General features: G+C 34.7%; 1 protein-coding gene across 1 annotated transcript in view; it reads left to right on the top strand.

The window, feature by feature from the left end:
• Positions 1–9,303: 9,303 nt before the first annotated feature.
• The window catches only part of LOC143085669 (importin-9-like), a 39,492-nt gene continuing 32,562 nt past the window's right edge, over positions 9,304–16,233 (top strand). Inside the window, exons 1-2 of the mRNA XM_076262159.1 lie at positions 9,304–9,458; positions 15,296–15,444. Coding sequence (XP_076118274.1) covers positions 9,329–9,458; positions 15,296–15,444 — 279 coding nt within the window. The 5' untranslated portion in view covers positions 9,304–9,328. The remainder of the gene's footprint in view (positions 9,459–15,295; positions 15,445–16,233) is intronic.

The raw sequence follows: 16,233 nt of genomic DNA, 5'->3' as shown, positions 1-16,233 counted from the left end.
CCATCATGCATTGTGACTCATTTAGTGGATTGGTCAAAAACCTAGGTAAAAATAAATTGCGTCACATGTAAATAAACAATTACATGTGCGAGAACATAAGTATGCTAATTTATGCATTTCCATATAAGGTAGTGGTCCCGACCTGTTAATTAGTCAAATGCCAATAACAGTACAGCATCAATGATCTTGAATATATGCCACTTTTAACTAAAATATAAAGGCACAGAACCAGGACATAGGAGCACAGAACCAGGACCGTTTTTCTTATCACCAGCACAGCGTCAGGACAATTCCGTTTAACGAACTTGCACGACTTTTGCAATATAATATTGTTGTAATATACTTTGCATGGTACTTATGACGCATCAGAGAAAAATTAAGCAACAAAGCAGTCGTTTTATTGCCGTTCTGATACAATGTAAACAAACCCATCAGCACAGAATCAGGACCCACCAGCACCTGACAGGACCAAATCACCAGCACAGAACGTTCTCTCGCAGGACAACCATACCCACCGTGGATAAATGCAAGTGAAATATTCATTGTATTACAAAGGTGAAAATATAATGTTAATTGTCCATTTAATAAATTGTACCATGATCCGTGTTGCTTAGTCTTTAGTTTTCAATGTTGTGTTTTGTTTACTATTATTTGTCTGTCTTTTTCTTTTTAAGCTATGGAGTTGTCACTTTATTTTCAATCTATAAGTTTGACTGTCTCACTGGTATCTTTCGCATCTCTTTTTTTTTAATTCTTTTCCAAATTTTAATTGTTGCGCATACACTACCTCGTAGTTTAAGATATTCTTATATTTTGTCAAGCTACCATGCACCAAAATTCACAAAGCAAGAAATTCAATTACTCTTTGTGATCTTTGTCTCTGAAGTCGCAATTTTGGTCTAGTATGCTATTAGTTTTTTTTAAAGTCAGATATAGTTTTTGGGTCAAAATATCAATGAATTTTTTGAAACTTCGACAGACGCTTTTACCTCTTATACATCATTGGTTTTTAAGTGATTGTCGTTGAAGTCTAGAAATTCGCTGTACACGCATGATATTATGAGTGTCTTTTTTTTATTTACTTTTACATGGTTGATACTACGTATGGTAGATTGTTGGTCCCTGTGACATTATCAAATTTCGATAACGACACGTAGATGAGTGATTACAAACTTCATTCAATTATCCAGAAAATTAAGTTCAAATTTTCTCAGGACAATTTATAAAGTTCGGCTTTATAACTATTTTGATCTTAGCGTCACTGATGAGTCGTATGTAGACGAAACGCGCGTCTGGCGTACTAAATTATAATCCTGGTACCTTTGATAACTATTACGAAATAACAGATCTTTCTTTGTATTAGTTTAGTTCAGAAGAATGTTTGAAACATTTATTGTAACCAACTATGATAACAAAGGATACTTTTCATGCATAGTAAGAGGCCATGTAGATCTTCTAGCTTGTACATATTCATACAATTTGCAAAAGAAATACAGACATTAACTTATTGGTGTAACTTGTTTATTCACCTTTTTCAACATTAAAAAAAGCGGTGGTTGACCTTAAATACTTGATTCAACGTATTTCAAAAGCTTTTTTGTTGTGATTTGACAAATGTTTAAACTTGTTCACCGGGCAACCTTTACAGTTAAACTTATTTTAACATTGTTTTTATGAGATAAGCATATGTTTTAACTGATAATTCAGTCACCATAGGTTCAAAAGGGTTATTTGAAGTTCGTTCATAAGTGTGTGTGTTTTTAACTAAGGGGGAAAATATATGATTTATTTGAAAAATAAGTGTAAAAAATGTTATTTTAGTAAAACATCGTGATATAAGATATGGCAAAGAGAAAATCCCAGTGGTCAAACTTGATTTATACATTCGCACATTTCCATTTTAAAATAGCATACATGTTTATCATATCATTTGTATAAACAGGACGATAAGTAGCAATCATGTAAAAATATGTAAACAATCATACATTTTATCAACATAGCAGGCTGTTGTTGTACTATAATTAGTGATATTTTTACCTATTGTGTCCGTTTGTTAAGTTCGCACATCGTTGTCAATATAATTGAACTTGATGCGACTGTCATACAAGAGGGACGAAAGATACCAGAGGGACAGTCACACTCATAAATCGAAAATAAACTGACAACGCCATGGCTAAAAATGAAAAGGACAAACAGATAAACAATAGTACACATGACACAACACAGAAAACGAAAGAATAAACAACACGAACCCCACCAAAAACTAGGGGTGATCTCAGATCCTGTTCTACATGTGGCACCCGTCGTGTTGCTTATGAGATAACAAATCCGGTAAGTAGTCTAATTCGGTAGGTTACATTTATGAAAGGGAAGTGGATTGTAGTTACGACGTAAGGAACATATCCGATATCATTTGTGAAACGGTTATTCTATAACGGTCAACCAACTCGCGATCGTGATGGTGTCGGTAAAATTTACAAAGAGATGATTTTAACTTCACCATTTGGAACTCTTGATTTAATAGCTTCCTTGTGAGCAACAACCCTCTATCAAGAAAATCATGATAGGAAATGGAAGCACGGGAATATCGTATCAATTGGAAGATATATACACCGTATGCAGGTGCTGCTGGAATGTTGCTACTTAGAAATGGAGAGTTTACAATTGGAAAGAAGCTGAAATCATCTCTTTTGTTGTAAGGTTTTGTTTTCAACCGACCCTCATTGTCAATTTCTAGATGTAAGTCAAGATATGAGGCCGACTTAACTGTATCTGTTGTATCCTTTATCTCTAGTTCAATGGGATAGATGCGTTCGACCAAATTTTGAATTATTTAGTGAAAGAACATCATCTATATAGCGGAAAGTAGAGTTAATGGATATTGCTAACTTCTTATCTTTCTTCCTAAGAAGTTCCTGTATGAAGTCAGCCTCTAAATAATAAAGAAACAAGTCGGCAAGAAGAGGGGCGCTATTGGTTCCCATTGGAATGCCGATAGTCTGTTGAAAAACACGTACTCTGAACGTAACAAATATGTTGTCAATCAAGAAATCAAGCATCTTGATAATGTCAGTTTCAGAGAATATTTTGTTTGAATCAGAGTGATCCTTTACAAAGTAGGATTTATCCCTTCCTAAGACAAGATACTTGTATCTTCGTTGGCCATTATTTTTTTATGAAACAAAGCAATACCAACTCTTTCAATTTTCTTTTATTTTGGAATCTGGAATACTTGTATAAAGTCTAGAAAATTCAAATGTTTTAATACTATTACAAGATGAAAGAGAGTTAGATTGTATGTATTCTAAAAGATCTTTGGAATTTTTAAGTATCCACATCTGATTCATGCCACCTCTAGAATAGGCAGTTTCACAATAACTTTGAAGCCCGTCTTTGATTGCTGATAAAATAGATGTTAAGAAGACAATAACAATCAAAACAAAGGAGTAAGCAAAGACTCAAGAAACCAAAGGACATTTACATCAACAGTTATAAATAAGAAATAAGAAACAACACGAACTCCACTAAAAACCGGGAGTGAAATCAGGTGCTCCGGAAGGGTAAGCATTTCCCACACCGTATACGGCACCCGTCGTGTTATTTCTTTGTTCAGAATTTAGAAAAAGGTTTCGTCGAGCACTTGGAAGACCTAACAATATACTGTTGTTTGTAAGGACACTTATGCAGTTTAGGTATCCAATACAGTGATGGAAGATCCAGTTCATCATCTTTGGTTGAAATTCCAATGGAACATAGAACAGAGCTATGATTATTCAAGATTTCCTCTTTGGTAAGTGTCGTGCGGGTATATGTTGGGTTTCCAAGTGAACTGTCAATACCTAATTCGTTTATCAAGCAGCTAATGTAATGAGTTTCACACACAAAAACGATGTTGTTTGGGGCTTTATCTGCGGGGACAACAACATATTTGTCATGAAGGTAGGATAAGTGTTTTGCAACATTAGGGTCTTTAAAGATTGACGTTGCATGGGCATTGATAGACCCATTCAGTTTCTTAATTCTGATTTGTATCAACGACCTCACATTCGGAAAGAGTGTCTACGTCTTCCTTCTCACGCTTAGTCCATTGCCTGGCATAATACTCGACTGAATCCATCAAAATTTTAAAGTTGTATTTCCAATTGATGGATTTCGGCTCACGATACTTTGGACCTTTCGATAACACATTTCGTAGGGAAGTGTTATTAACAATGTTGAGGTCACCAGTAATAACGTGGCCAGCCGGATTATATGTGAATTGGGTGGGAACTAGCACAAGTGCAATCAGGAGGTTTAGACATGAAGTCGTCAATACTGAGATCCTGCAAAACGTGTGAGAGGTTTAGCGCTTTAAAACCAGGTTTAATCCACCATTTTCTACACATGAAATGCCTGTACCAAGTCAGGAATATGACAGTTGTTGTCCATTTGTTTGATGTGTTTTATCATTTGATTTTACCATTTGATTAGGGACTTTCCGTTTTGAATTTTCCTCGGAGTTCAGTTTTTTTGTGATTTTACTTTTTTCGATATCACACTTAATTTGTAATGCATTTTTTTTACAACAATACATCGCACCTTTCTAAATAATATGTCTACATTGTGGTGTTTATACATACATCGGGGTATTTATACATACACTGTGGTGTAGTTGTCTTGTACAGAACATATAAAAACTATGGAAATTGAAAACTTCACTTGCTCAAACTTAAAACATTGACAATTTTATGTAGAGGGGATTGACCTCAGACACGCTAATGATTACATTTTTTAACTGTACCATATCATTACTATACCGCAATATATATTCGAAATATCATAATCTTATTTTTTACAGTGTTCTTTCTTTCCGCTACTTGAAATTTGATATTCTTTCTTTCCGCTACTTGCAATTTGAGGTACAAGACATAAAGGAATAAATTTTGAAAGTTTATGAAAAATAAATGCATGTAGTACACTGTCCGCACTAGGAACAATATTTAATGACAAGTGAAGGTCGAGACTAGTGTTATCAGGCCATCACAACCTCAAACAGAACGTTCATGTTACAAGACAAAACGACTTCGAAAACGCAATTCCCTCATCTGTGAAAAAATAAATAAATATAGAAATTGAAATTCTAGCATCATTATGCATATTCCATATGAAAAAGGGTTAGTGAGTGGTTTATAAACTTTTAAGCTATGGAAAAAGGGAAGTGAGTGGGAAGTTTTTTCTTCGGTAGCGGATCCTAGACTTGTTTTCCAAATCTGCAGAAGTTTTCGCTACATTTAGAGAAGCTGTGCACAGGTCTTATGAGTCCGCAAAAACATTGTATTATAATATAACGGTAAACTTTGAATTCATGAGCAGAATAAAGTAAAATAAAATCATCGTTTAATCCAAAATTATATCAACCAGCAACATAGTTAAAGAGGACAATCTGTTCATTTGCATGAAACCGTAACAAAAGATAAAACTACCTAATTTTGTATTTAGATTGTTGCAAACATCGGTTAAACAGATATAGGAAGATGTGAAGTATGCATAACAAGTCTGAAAGGTATTAAACTGTAATATTAGTTATGACCATGAACAGAAACTGATAATTACCAAAGGTACCAGGATTATAATTTAATACGCCAGACGCGCGTTTCGTCTACATAACACTCATCAGTGACGCTCAGATCAAAATAGATATAAAGCCAAACAAGTACAAAGTTGAACAGAATTGAGGACCCGAAATTCCAAAAAGTTGTGCCAAATACGGTTAATGTAATCTATTCCTGGGATAAGAAAATCCTTAGTTTTTCGAAAATTTTGTCAAAAGGAAATTTATTAAAATGACCATCTAATTGAAATTCATGTCAACACCAAAACGCTGACTACTGGGCTGTTGATACCCTAGGAGACGAAACGTCCACCAGCAGTGGTATCGACCTATTGGGGTTAATAATTATCAAAGGTACCAGGATTATAATTTAATACGCCAGAAGCGCGTTTCGTCTACATTAGACTCATCAGTGACGCCCAGATCAAAAAAGATATAAAGCCAAACAAGTATAAAGTTGAGACCGATACTGAATCCAAAACAAAGAATAAACTAATAATATATGACATTGATTATAACAGGAATCGTCAATTTCTATGAAACTTTGTAATTATTTGGAATAATTCTTTCACGTTTTTCTGAAAATACATCAAATAAGATACAATTAAAAAAGTGTTATGTATGATGCATATTAATAATGAAGAGTGTTTGACCGCAGGAGCAGTGCAGTACATAGTTATTAATAATGAAGAGTGTTTGACCGCAGGAGCAGTGCAGTACATAGTTATTAATAATGAAGAGTGTTTGACCGCAGCCTGAGCAGTGCAGTACATAGTTATTAATAATGAAGAGTGTTTGACCGCAGGAGCAGTGCAGTACATAGTTATTAATAATGAAGAGTGTTTGACCGCAGGAGCAGTGCAGTACATAGTTATTAATAATGAAGAGTGTTTGACCGCAGCCTGAGCAGTGCAGTACATAGTTATTAATAATGAAGAGTGTTTGACCGCAGGAGCAGTGCAGTACATAGTTATTAATAATGAAGAGTGTTTGACCGCAGGAGCAGTGCAGTACATAGTTATTAATAATGAAGAGTGTTTGACCGCAGGAGCAGTGCAGTACATAGTTATTAATAATGAAGAGTGTTTGACCGCAGGAGCAGTGCAGTACATAGTTATTAATAATGAAGAGTGTTTGACCGCAGGAGCAGTGCAGTACATAGTTATTAATAATGAAGAGTGTTTGACCGCAGGAGCAGTGCAGTACATAGTTATTAATAATGAAGAGTGTTTGACCGCAGGAGCAGTGCAGTACATAGTTATTTCAATTAATGCAAGTTATTCCGCCTGTGACTTTCGAATTTTCTTTCGACTAATGGGACTTCTTCATAATCTTTTCTTTCTTAAGTCTTTTCCCTGGCATTTTTGCATTGATCGTGATAATGAAAATAATATTGATAGCGTAACCTACTTGAAGTATATGGCAATACAATGGGATTTTCAGATAGATACATGAGTCAAGACGCAAATGAAACACATGAGGAAACGGTAGTATCTCCTCTGGATATATGACCTGTATCAATCTAATTGTTTGTTATTTTTTATCGTTTTTCGTTTGTTTGTCATCAACTTGTGAGTTGGAATAATTTTCGGCCTCTATTTTTCTTCGAAGGCACTGTGCTGCATATAACTAACGTTTTATTTGTCGAATGGGTGATCTACAAAAGCGATATTTTTCCGAAACTTTTCTTAGACGTTGTTACCTTTGTGTCAGTGACGTATTATCAGATCCGGACAATTTAGTATAGTTTAAAGGTTTGTAGTTTACGACTGGCATGTTAAAGTAGATTTCCACGGTCCTACTAGCTATCTGTATATATTTTAGCATTACACAAGGTCATGTTTTTCTGACTGTTAGTCAATGTTGTTTCTACACTAAATTAATTGTATGTTGGTTGGATATGAAATGATTGATAGTTAAACATGTTAAGGCTTTATCCGGTGTTTTAAATGGTTGTTATTGGGTCTAAATAAGCATTCAGTAGCTCCAAGTGTTCTCTTTTCTGCCCTTCGGTCTTTGGTGTTTTTTGGTAGTTTATTTTGTACTCTGTATCAATCTCATGAGTAAAGACCTTTTCAACTATTTTTTTTTATAATTTGTTCTAATGCTATACCATGTATACTGTTCCGCCACTGTTTCAGGTTAGGTAAAGAGTTTGGCCCCAGCAAAATTTAACAGCATCTGATTCCGTATGTTTCAAGCAAGGAGGCTGTGATGAAGTGATTGTCGTTTGTTGATGTGTATTATACGTATACTAGTGTGTTGTTGATTGTTTTGTACATAGATGAGGCCGTTACTTTTCTCTTTTGGACTGTTTTACATTTTGTCATTTCAGGTCTTTTATAACTCACTATATGGTATGAGCTGTGCTCATTGTTGAAGGTCGTACGATGATCTATTGTACTATTACGTAATTTATTCTCCGGTTAAGAGCTGTCCTGTAGTTATCATACCATATCTTCTTATAACTATCATACCACATCTTCTTATTCTTAAAGATATGTGTCGTCAACAAGTAAGTGACAACCACAACGAAACGGTCATTTCTCTCCTCTCAACTTACGACGTCTATCAAACTCTAAGCTATGCGTATTTTTTTGCCCATAGGAAGCCAGATTATTTATATCTTTTCCCCTAATACAATGAGTATTTAATCAATGTTTGTGTTGATGTCCACATAAAATATTTTCATTATTTCAAAGGTTGAGCAAAAAACTAATGTTTAATTTTTCGGCAATATTTATCCATTTATACATTTTTTTAGCGATAGATATCCTTTCATCTGATTTACTACCTGGTCTACCTTACTCTTACATTGCCATATAACATACTTGACATGATACAAATTTGTTCCGTCTGAAACGCTTTTTTGGTCTACTTTGATTAGGAACGTTCTTACAAAAGACCAGGTAAAGGCCAATGATTATAAGTACTGTACTTGAATGACCTTAGGGGTCATCCATAATTGTCAACCATTTTCCAAAGTGTACAAAACGTACACTTTTTCAGACCCCCCACCCTCCCTCAGAAAGTGTACATCAACCATTTTGAGATTTCAAGACAAGAATCAATAATTCTTAATAAAAAGAAGATCCTGTCTATTAAAGTTTAGTTTAATATAGAAATTTGCTTAGAAAAGAAACTGAAACATATCTGACTGTTTTATTTCATTTGATGAAAAAAAAGCGTACTGTAAAAATGTTTATTTTTTAACCCCCTCCCCCCAAGTGTACGTTTTGTACACTTTGGAAAATGGTTGATAATTATGGATGACCCCTTACGGAAAAACAAGTAAACAGTTATAGAACTAAAAGAAGTCAAAACGAAAATAAACTTAAGAAGAACACATGTGAATATGAAATGATGTTTCGTTAAATTTTCCGCACAAGAAAACATTGTGTTAAATACCAATAAAAATAATTGATTTTAAGAAATATAATGTATTATTGTGAGAACGCAAAGACTAGTTACGTTCCTGTCGCTAGCTGTGTGAATAAAATACTCGGTTTTGGTTTTATCCGAAATGGTTCTCAGGGGTGACAATCTTCCCGTAACTGTTGGGTTATACATCTCACTTTATCCTTTAAATATAGAGCTGGTTATAAATTTGAAATTGAAATATATTTCAATGTGTTGTGATACACAGAAAATACGCATTTATTTTTTTATTCGAAAATGATAAAACAAAAATACGAAAACAATTCTCCGCCAAACATAACTTTACTTAAATTTAGCAAAATGGCGGGAGCAGACCGAAATCTGTCATTGAAAGAAGCATTAGTTGAAAGTTTGGGTTCTGTGTTGTCTCCCGACCATGATCTTAGAGTTTCTGGGGAAGAACAAGTTAAAGCCCTTGAAGTTACCGAAGGTTCATTCAATTTTTTCAATAAAATTAGTTTAGGGTAGAATAAAACGCTGATACTAAAGGCAACAGGTTTGATATCACATTGATGTGTTGTATGATTAGGTTTTATTCTGAGGAGCGTAACTATGATCTACTTTGGGTTATGGTGTAAAGGAGCCAATAATGTGTACAAATGCAGTGCATTATATAATCATACAAACACTCTTGAAAACTATCTAAATATGAAATAAAGGGTGGCAGGTAGGTGAAACAGCTTTCGGGTCGATCCGGCCCATGTAAAGTTGATCCGGACCCAATAAAAATATATTTATAAGTAATAAAAATAAGGATATATGTTAATTGTAATTCATAAATGTTTATGATTTTTATTATAATGTAAAATGTGTACGGTAAAAAAAAAATTCTTCAGATGAGTATAATTTGAACAACTATATTTTTATTACAAGTTTTCAAGATAATTGAGTACCGAACAACAAGCTACAATGTATAAAGGGCTCCAAAATTACTCGTGTAAAACCATTCAAACGGAAAAACCAACGGTCTAATTGACTATATTTGATATCACAAAATACAATTAATTATTATTCAAATGCAATTGTTTTGATTGGATTACAGCAAGCGTAAAATTCTCTTTCTCCTTGTCTGTAACTAAGGAAGCCGACATTTTGAATTTCGGAATGTATTGACATGTTATTTCTACAATAATAAACAAAAAACTCACTTGTTGCGCCTAAAAATCTTCTTTTTATCAAATTTAATTACATTTTGAAGCGACACAGAAGCCAGAAAAAGCCCAGTGTTTATGTTTGACGGCGGAAGCATACCTATGACGTCACGTAGTGTAGGGACCAAAGAAGATAACATCTTTTCGCGGAGTTTTCTTTAATGAAGATTTTACACTGAAATTATGATTGAAATTTAATTATGAACTTGTTTTGCATTAGAATAGAGATAACTGTATTGTATTTGAAGCTTTAAGGACGTCCATCGGTAGTTTTACTGTCGCAAATTTAGTTTACCTGGCGACGCGGAATACAATACAGTTATCTCTTAATTATATTCACTAACCAGAAGATCAGACTATAATGACCTTGTTGATTACGTAACTTTAATTAATCAAGATCTGATTGAATTAAGTGATTACAAGTGGCATTACCTTAGTTCACAATCATCAGACAATTATTGAATAAACAAAACAATTATAGACTAATGATTAAACAAATCATTATGATGAGTTAAATTTTATAGGTTCCAGTGGACTGTAAATATTTATTAAGCTATTCTGTGTGTGAACTAAATAAAATAAAATCGCCATAATATTCAAAGTTAAAGTTATCGTGGAAAATAACTTCATATTTTAAAATATGTTGAAGCTGCCATACAAACAGACCAATAACACTCATTTTCGTATCGATTTAAAATAGTTCTTTAACTGGTACTTCCAATAGGCAATATAGGAAAAGTGTACTGACATAAGTAGTCTCTAAACACATTAGCTCCAAATGGAGCTTTCGTTAGTAGAAGCCATATTAACTATGTGTATCAGTGAGAAAAATGTAAAAGCATAAAAATATAGTATATATACCAATACACATAATTAACAGCGCCTGGTGATGTTTTATAGCCTGACCGGTTTCGGTCCGAAAAGGACCTTCATCAGAGGCAGAATGATGGATTAATGTTTGCACCCTATTTATATAGATATGGTAACCGGCAGTTGAGTTAATCGGCGGTTGAGTTGACCAGCGGTTGAGTTGACTGGCGGTTGAGTTGACTCGCGGGTGTGTTAACCGGCGATTGTGTTAACCGGCGGTTGAGTTAACCGGCGGTTGTGTTAACCGGCTGTTGAGTTATCCAGCAGTTCAGATTTAACTGGCGGTTTGTTTAACTGGCGGTTTGTTTAACCGGCGGTTGAGTTAAGCAGTGGTTGAGATTTAACCGGCGGATCAAAATTATCCAGTGGATAAATATGTATCTTGTTGATATCTAAAAAGGTTCAATTATCCTTTCAGTGGGATTTTCCATGGTTACAGTTATCTATATTTAGCTAATGTACTTGTTACAGTAAACTTTCTTTACATGTTACGGTAAACTTTTAGACATTATACGGTAATCATGTGACCTGATGATATAACCATATTTGGGCTTTAGCATTGGGCAAAGGATGTTTTAATAATTTAAGAAGTACATGGTAATCATTTAGTCTTGATCTTTGGCTTATGATACACCTAAATAACAAGTCTTGGAATAGTATGTCATGGTAGTCATGTGATCTTGATATTTGGCTTATGATACACCTAAATATCAAGTCTTGAAATAGTACTTCCTAGTAGTCATGCAGTCTTGATCTCAGGCTTATGATACACCTGTATATCAAGTCCTGAAATAGTAATTCATGGTTGTCATGCAGTCTTGATCTTTGGCTTATGATACACCTACATGTAAATATCAAGTTTAATAATAGTATTTCATGGTAGTCATGCAGTCTTGACGTTTGAGCTTGTGATACGTCAAAACATCAAGTCAAAACTATTACCCCCCTCCCCCCTAACCAAACAAAATTTGGTTAGGGGGGGGGGGGTTCTTATTGAGAATGCTTCATTTAAGCTTTAGTACTCCTTTTAAGATCAAAGGTAGACGAATATTAATCCTCAGTGTTAAAATGTTTTCAACACCTTAAGTTTGTAATGTAGGTATTACATATATACATCAATTTCAGGTAATCGCTAGGCTTACGCTTAGAGCTCCTATGTCAGTGAAAAATCAATAGGCAATATAGGAAAAGTGTACTGACATAAGTAGTCTCTAAACACATTAGCTCCAAATGGAGCTTTCGTTAGTAGAAGCCATATTAACTCTGATGAAGGTCCTTTTCGGACCGAAACCGGTCAGGCTATAAAACATCACCAGGCGCTGTTAATTATGTGTATTGGTATATATACTATATTTTTATGCTTTTACATTTTTCTCACTGATACACATAGTTAATATGGCTTCTACTAAGGAAAGCTCCATTTGGAGCTAATGTGTTTAGAGACTACTTATGTCAGTACACTTTTCCTATATTGCCTATTGATTTTTCACTGACATAGGAGCTCTAAGCGTAAGCCTAGCGATTACCTGAAATTGATGTATATATGTAATACCTACATTACAAACTTAAGGTGTTGAAAACATTTTAACACTGAGGATTAATATTCGTCTACCTTTGATCTTAAAAGGAGTACTAAAGCTTAAATGAAGCATTCTCAATAAGAACCCCCCCCCTACCAAATTTTGTTTGGTTAGGGGGGAGGGGGGTAATAGTTTTGACTTGATGTTTTGACGTATCACAAGCTCAAACGTCAAGACTGCATGACTACCATGAAATACTATTATTAAACTTGATATTTAGGTGTATCATAAGCCAAAGATCAAGACTGCATGACAACCATGAATTACTATTTCAGGACTTGATATACAGGTGTATCATAAGCCTGAGATCAAGACTGCATGACTACTAGGAAGTACTATTTCAAGACTTGATATTTAGGTGTATCATAAGCCAAATATCAAGATCACATGACTACCATGACATACTATTCCAAGACTTGTTATTTAGGTGTATCATAAGCCAAAGATCAAGACTAAATGATTACCATGTACTTCTTAAATTATTAAAACATCCTTTGCCCAATGCTAAAGCCCAAATATGGTTATATCATCAGGTCACATGATTACCGTATAATGTCTAAAAGTTTACCGTAACATGTAAAGAAAGTTTACTGTAACAAGTACATTAGCTAAATATAGATAACTGTAACCATGGAAAATCCCACTGAAAGGATAATTGAACCTTTTTAGATATCAACAAGATACATATTTATCCACTGGATAATTTTGATCCGCCGGTTAAATCTCAACCACTGGTTAACTCAACCGCCAGTTAAATCTGAACTGCTGGATAACTCAACAGCCGGTTAACACAACCGCCGGTTAACTCAACCGCCGGTTAACACAATCGCCGGTTAACTCAACCGCCAGTCAACTCAACCGCTGGTTAACTCAACCGCCGATTAACTCAACCGCCGGTTACCATATCTATATAAATAGGGTGCAAACATTAATCCATCATTCTGCCTCTGATGAAGGTCCTTTTCGGACCGAAACCAGTCAGGCTATAAAACATCACCAGGCGCTGTTAATTATGTGTATTGGTATATATACTATAATTTTGGTACTTCCAATACTTCACTTACCTGTTGTCATCCATTATCGTACACTTTTTTGCAAATTCCATTTATACTGTTAAATTTGTCACAAATTCCTCCAAAATTAATATAGTTTATTTCATATTTTATTATGGGGCCGGATCGACGTGGGCCGGATCGACTTGGGACCGGATCGGTTTGGGGCCGGAATGACCGGATACCAAACTTACATAAATGAAGAGATAAATGAAAAATGAACAAATTAACATGATTTATATAATTCAAAGTCCGTCTATTGGCACCAGAAGCGACGAAGCAGCACATCTATATTGGATGGGCAAATATCCACTTTCTGATATGGGACGAGCTCTGACGTCCAACGGCCCCAGCATGTCTGGCAAAACAGCCATTGGACGTCAGAGTAATCTTGGACTAACTGCTAGGGACAACCAATTGATAAGAATTCAAATTTTTATGCAAGCTGCTTTTTATAATTAAGTCAAAATGGTCGATATCCGATGTAGATTATCCTAGATTTTCCTGTAGCATTTTTGGTCTAGCCTTATGATTTGTAAGTCCTTCTCAGACCTTTATAAATCAAATTTTTACTCCCTAATGTATGCTTCAACTTCATAAATTATACATATTTAAGTTGAATTAAATGGCAAAGGTAATGTAAAGACCAGACAGGACTACATGTACATCAGACCATCAACCTATTGTACTAATGCACTTTCAGAATTTTGGGATGTCCGAATAAATTATTTAAACAATTTAGTTTATATTTTCGTCCCAAAATACAAATTCGGATTGTCTACATGTGTACATAAAGCTGATTTATAGACCACGAAAGAAATGTCTTTAAATTCAAACAGGTCTTTTTGATTTACTTAAATATGCCTTATCCTATATATTTCCATGTAATTTATTAAGTCAATCACAGGGCTTCAGAATTTGTTTTTAAGCGCGTTACCCATGGGAAAGTTATTTTACAATTTTACTTTCCCACATCAGTTTTCATTTTACCATTCTTAAATTTTTTAAAGTCTGAAAAAAAGTTTGGTACATGTATATGAACTATTAAAAAACATACAACAGGTTGGATTACATTAGATAAAGGAAGATGTGGTGAGAGTGCCAATGAGACAACTCTCCATCCAAATAACAATTTATAAAAGTAAACCATTATACATTGTAGGTCAATGTACGGCCTTCAACATGGAGCCTTGGCTCACACTGAACAAAAAGCTATAAAGGGCCCCAAAACTAGTGTAAAACCATTCAAACGGGAAAACCAACAGTCTAATCTATATAAAAAACGAGAAACAAGTATAAATTACATAAAAAAACAACAACTACTGTACATCAGATTCCTGACTTAGGACAGGTGCAAACATTTGCAGTGGGATTAAAAGTTTTAATGGTACCAAACCTCCCTTTTTCTGAAACAATAGCATAACATCACAACATAGAAAATTACCATGATTACAAATTATGTCTAATAATTTCCTTTTCTATGACGAATCAAGATGCATGTTGTAATTATATATATATATATAATGTACATGTTCTTGTGTCATAGCTTTGTATATTTATGTTTTTAAATGTTTTGACATAAAATTCTTATTTAAAGACGCAAACATTTTACAGAATTTGGTGTACACCTAGCTGAGCTCACAGTTGATCCTCATGGACCTATGGCTATCCGACAGCTGGCATCAGTCTTACTGAAACAATATGTAGAAGCACACTGGTGTCAACATGCTGAAAAGTTTAGATCCCCTGAGGCTATAGAAAGTGTGAGTATTTTTCTAGATTAGTTTAAAGTTGGTGAATATTTGCTATTTTTATAAAGAAACTGGTAGACCTAAGTCTGGGTCTGCAATTTCCATGTTTTCCATATGAACTGGATTCTTGACTTCCCAGAGCCCCATCCAGTCCTTTGAGCAGTCTCAGACTGAGGGGAAACGAATCCATACAGTTGTTGGCTTCACTTGCTGGTCATCTTCCTCAATATCTGCTCTTCCTGTGTGAGAGCAATTTTGGCCTCTTCAGATCAGATAAATTTTAGTTAAAAAAAATCTTTATATACTGGTTGAGATCTCAAAAAACATTTTTGACACCGCCACATTTTTTGCGCCTGTCCCAAGTCATGAGCCTCTTGCTTCTTTTAGTTTTGTATGATTTATAATTTTAGTTTCTTGTGTATATTTCAGGGTTCAGTATGACGTCCATTATCACTGAACTAGTATACATTTTTGTTTAGGGGCCAGCTGAAGCACTCCTCTGGGTGCAGAGTTTCTCGCTGCATTGAAGACCCATTGGTGGCCTTCGACTGTTGTCTGCTCTTTTGTCAGGTTATTGTCTCTGACACATTCCCCATTTCCATTTTCAATTTTATAATCTATTTGTGTCTTAACCCTTTCAATGCTACACACAGCATATGCCGCAATGACATGAGTCGTCCGCCACTGCTATTCGCGGCATATGCCGGGATGACAATGGATTTTTCATCAGGACTCTTAAACCATTCGGTGTTCATTCAGGTCCTCTCTAATTTTTCCTCGTATGAATCGAGGATATATACA

This window comes from Mytilus galloprovincialis, chromosome 1 (assembly GCF_965363235.1).
Source record: "Mytilus galloprovincialis chromosome 1, xbMytGall1.hap1.1, whole genome shotgun sequence".
NCBI lineage: Eukaryota > Metazoa > Mollusca > Bivalvia > Mytilida > Mytilidae > Mytilus > Mytilus galloprovincialis.
Note: the sequence above shows the minus strand (reverse complement) of the source record. Positions and strands in the feature narration are given on the sequence as shown.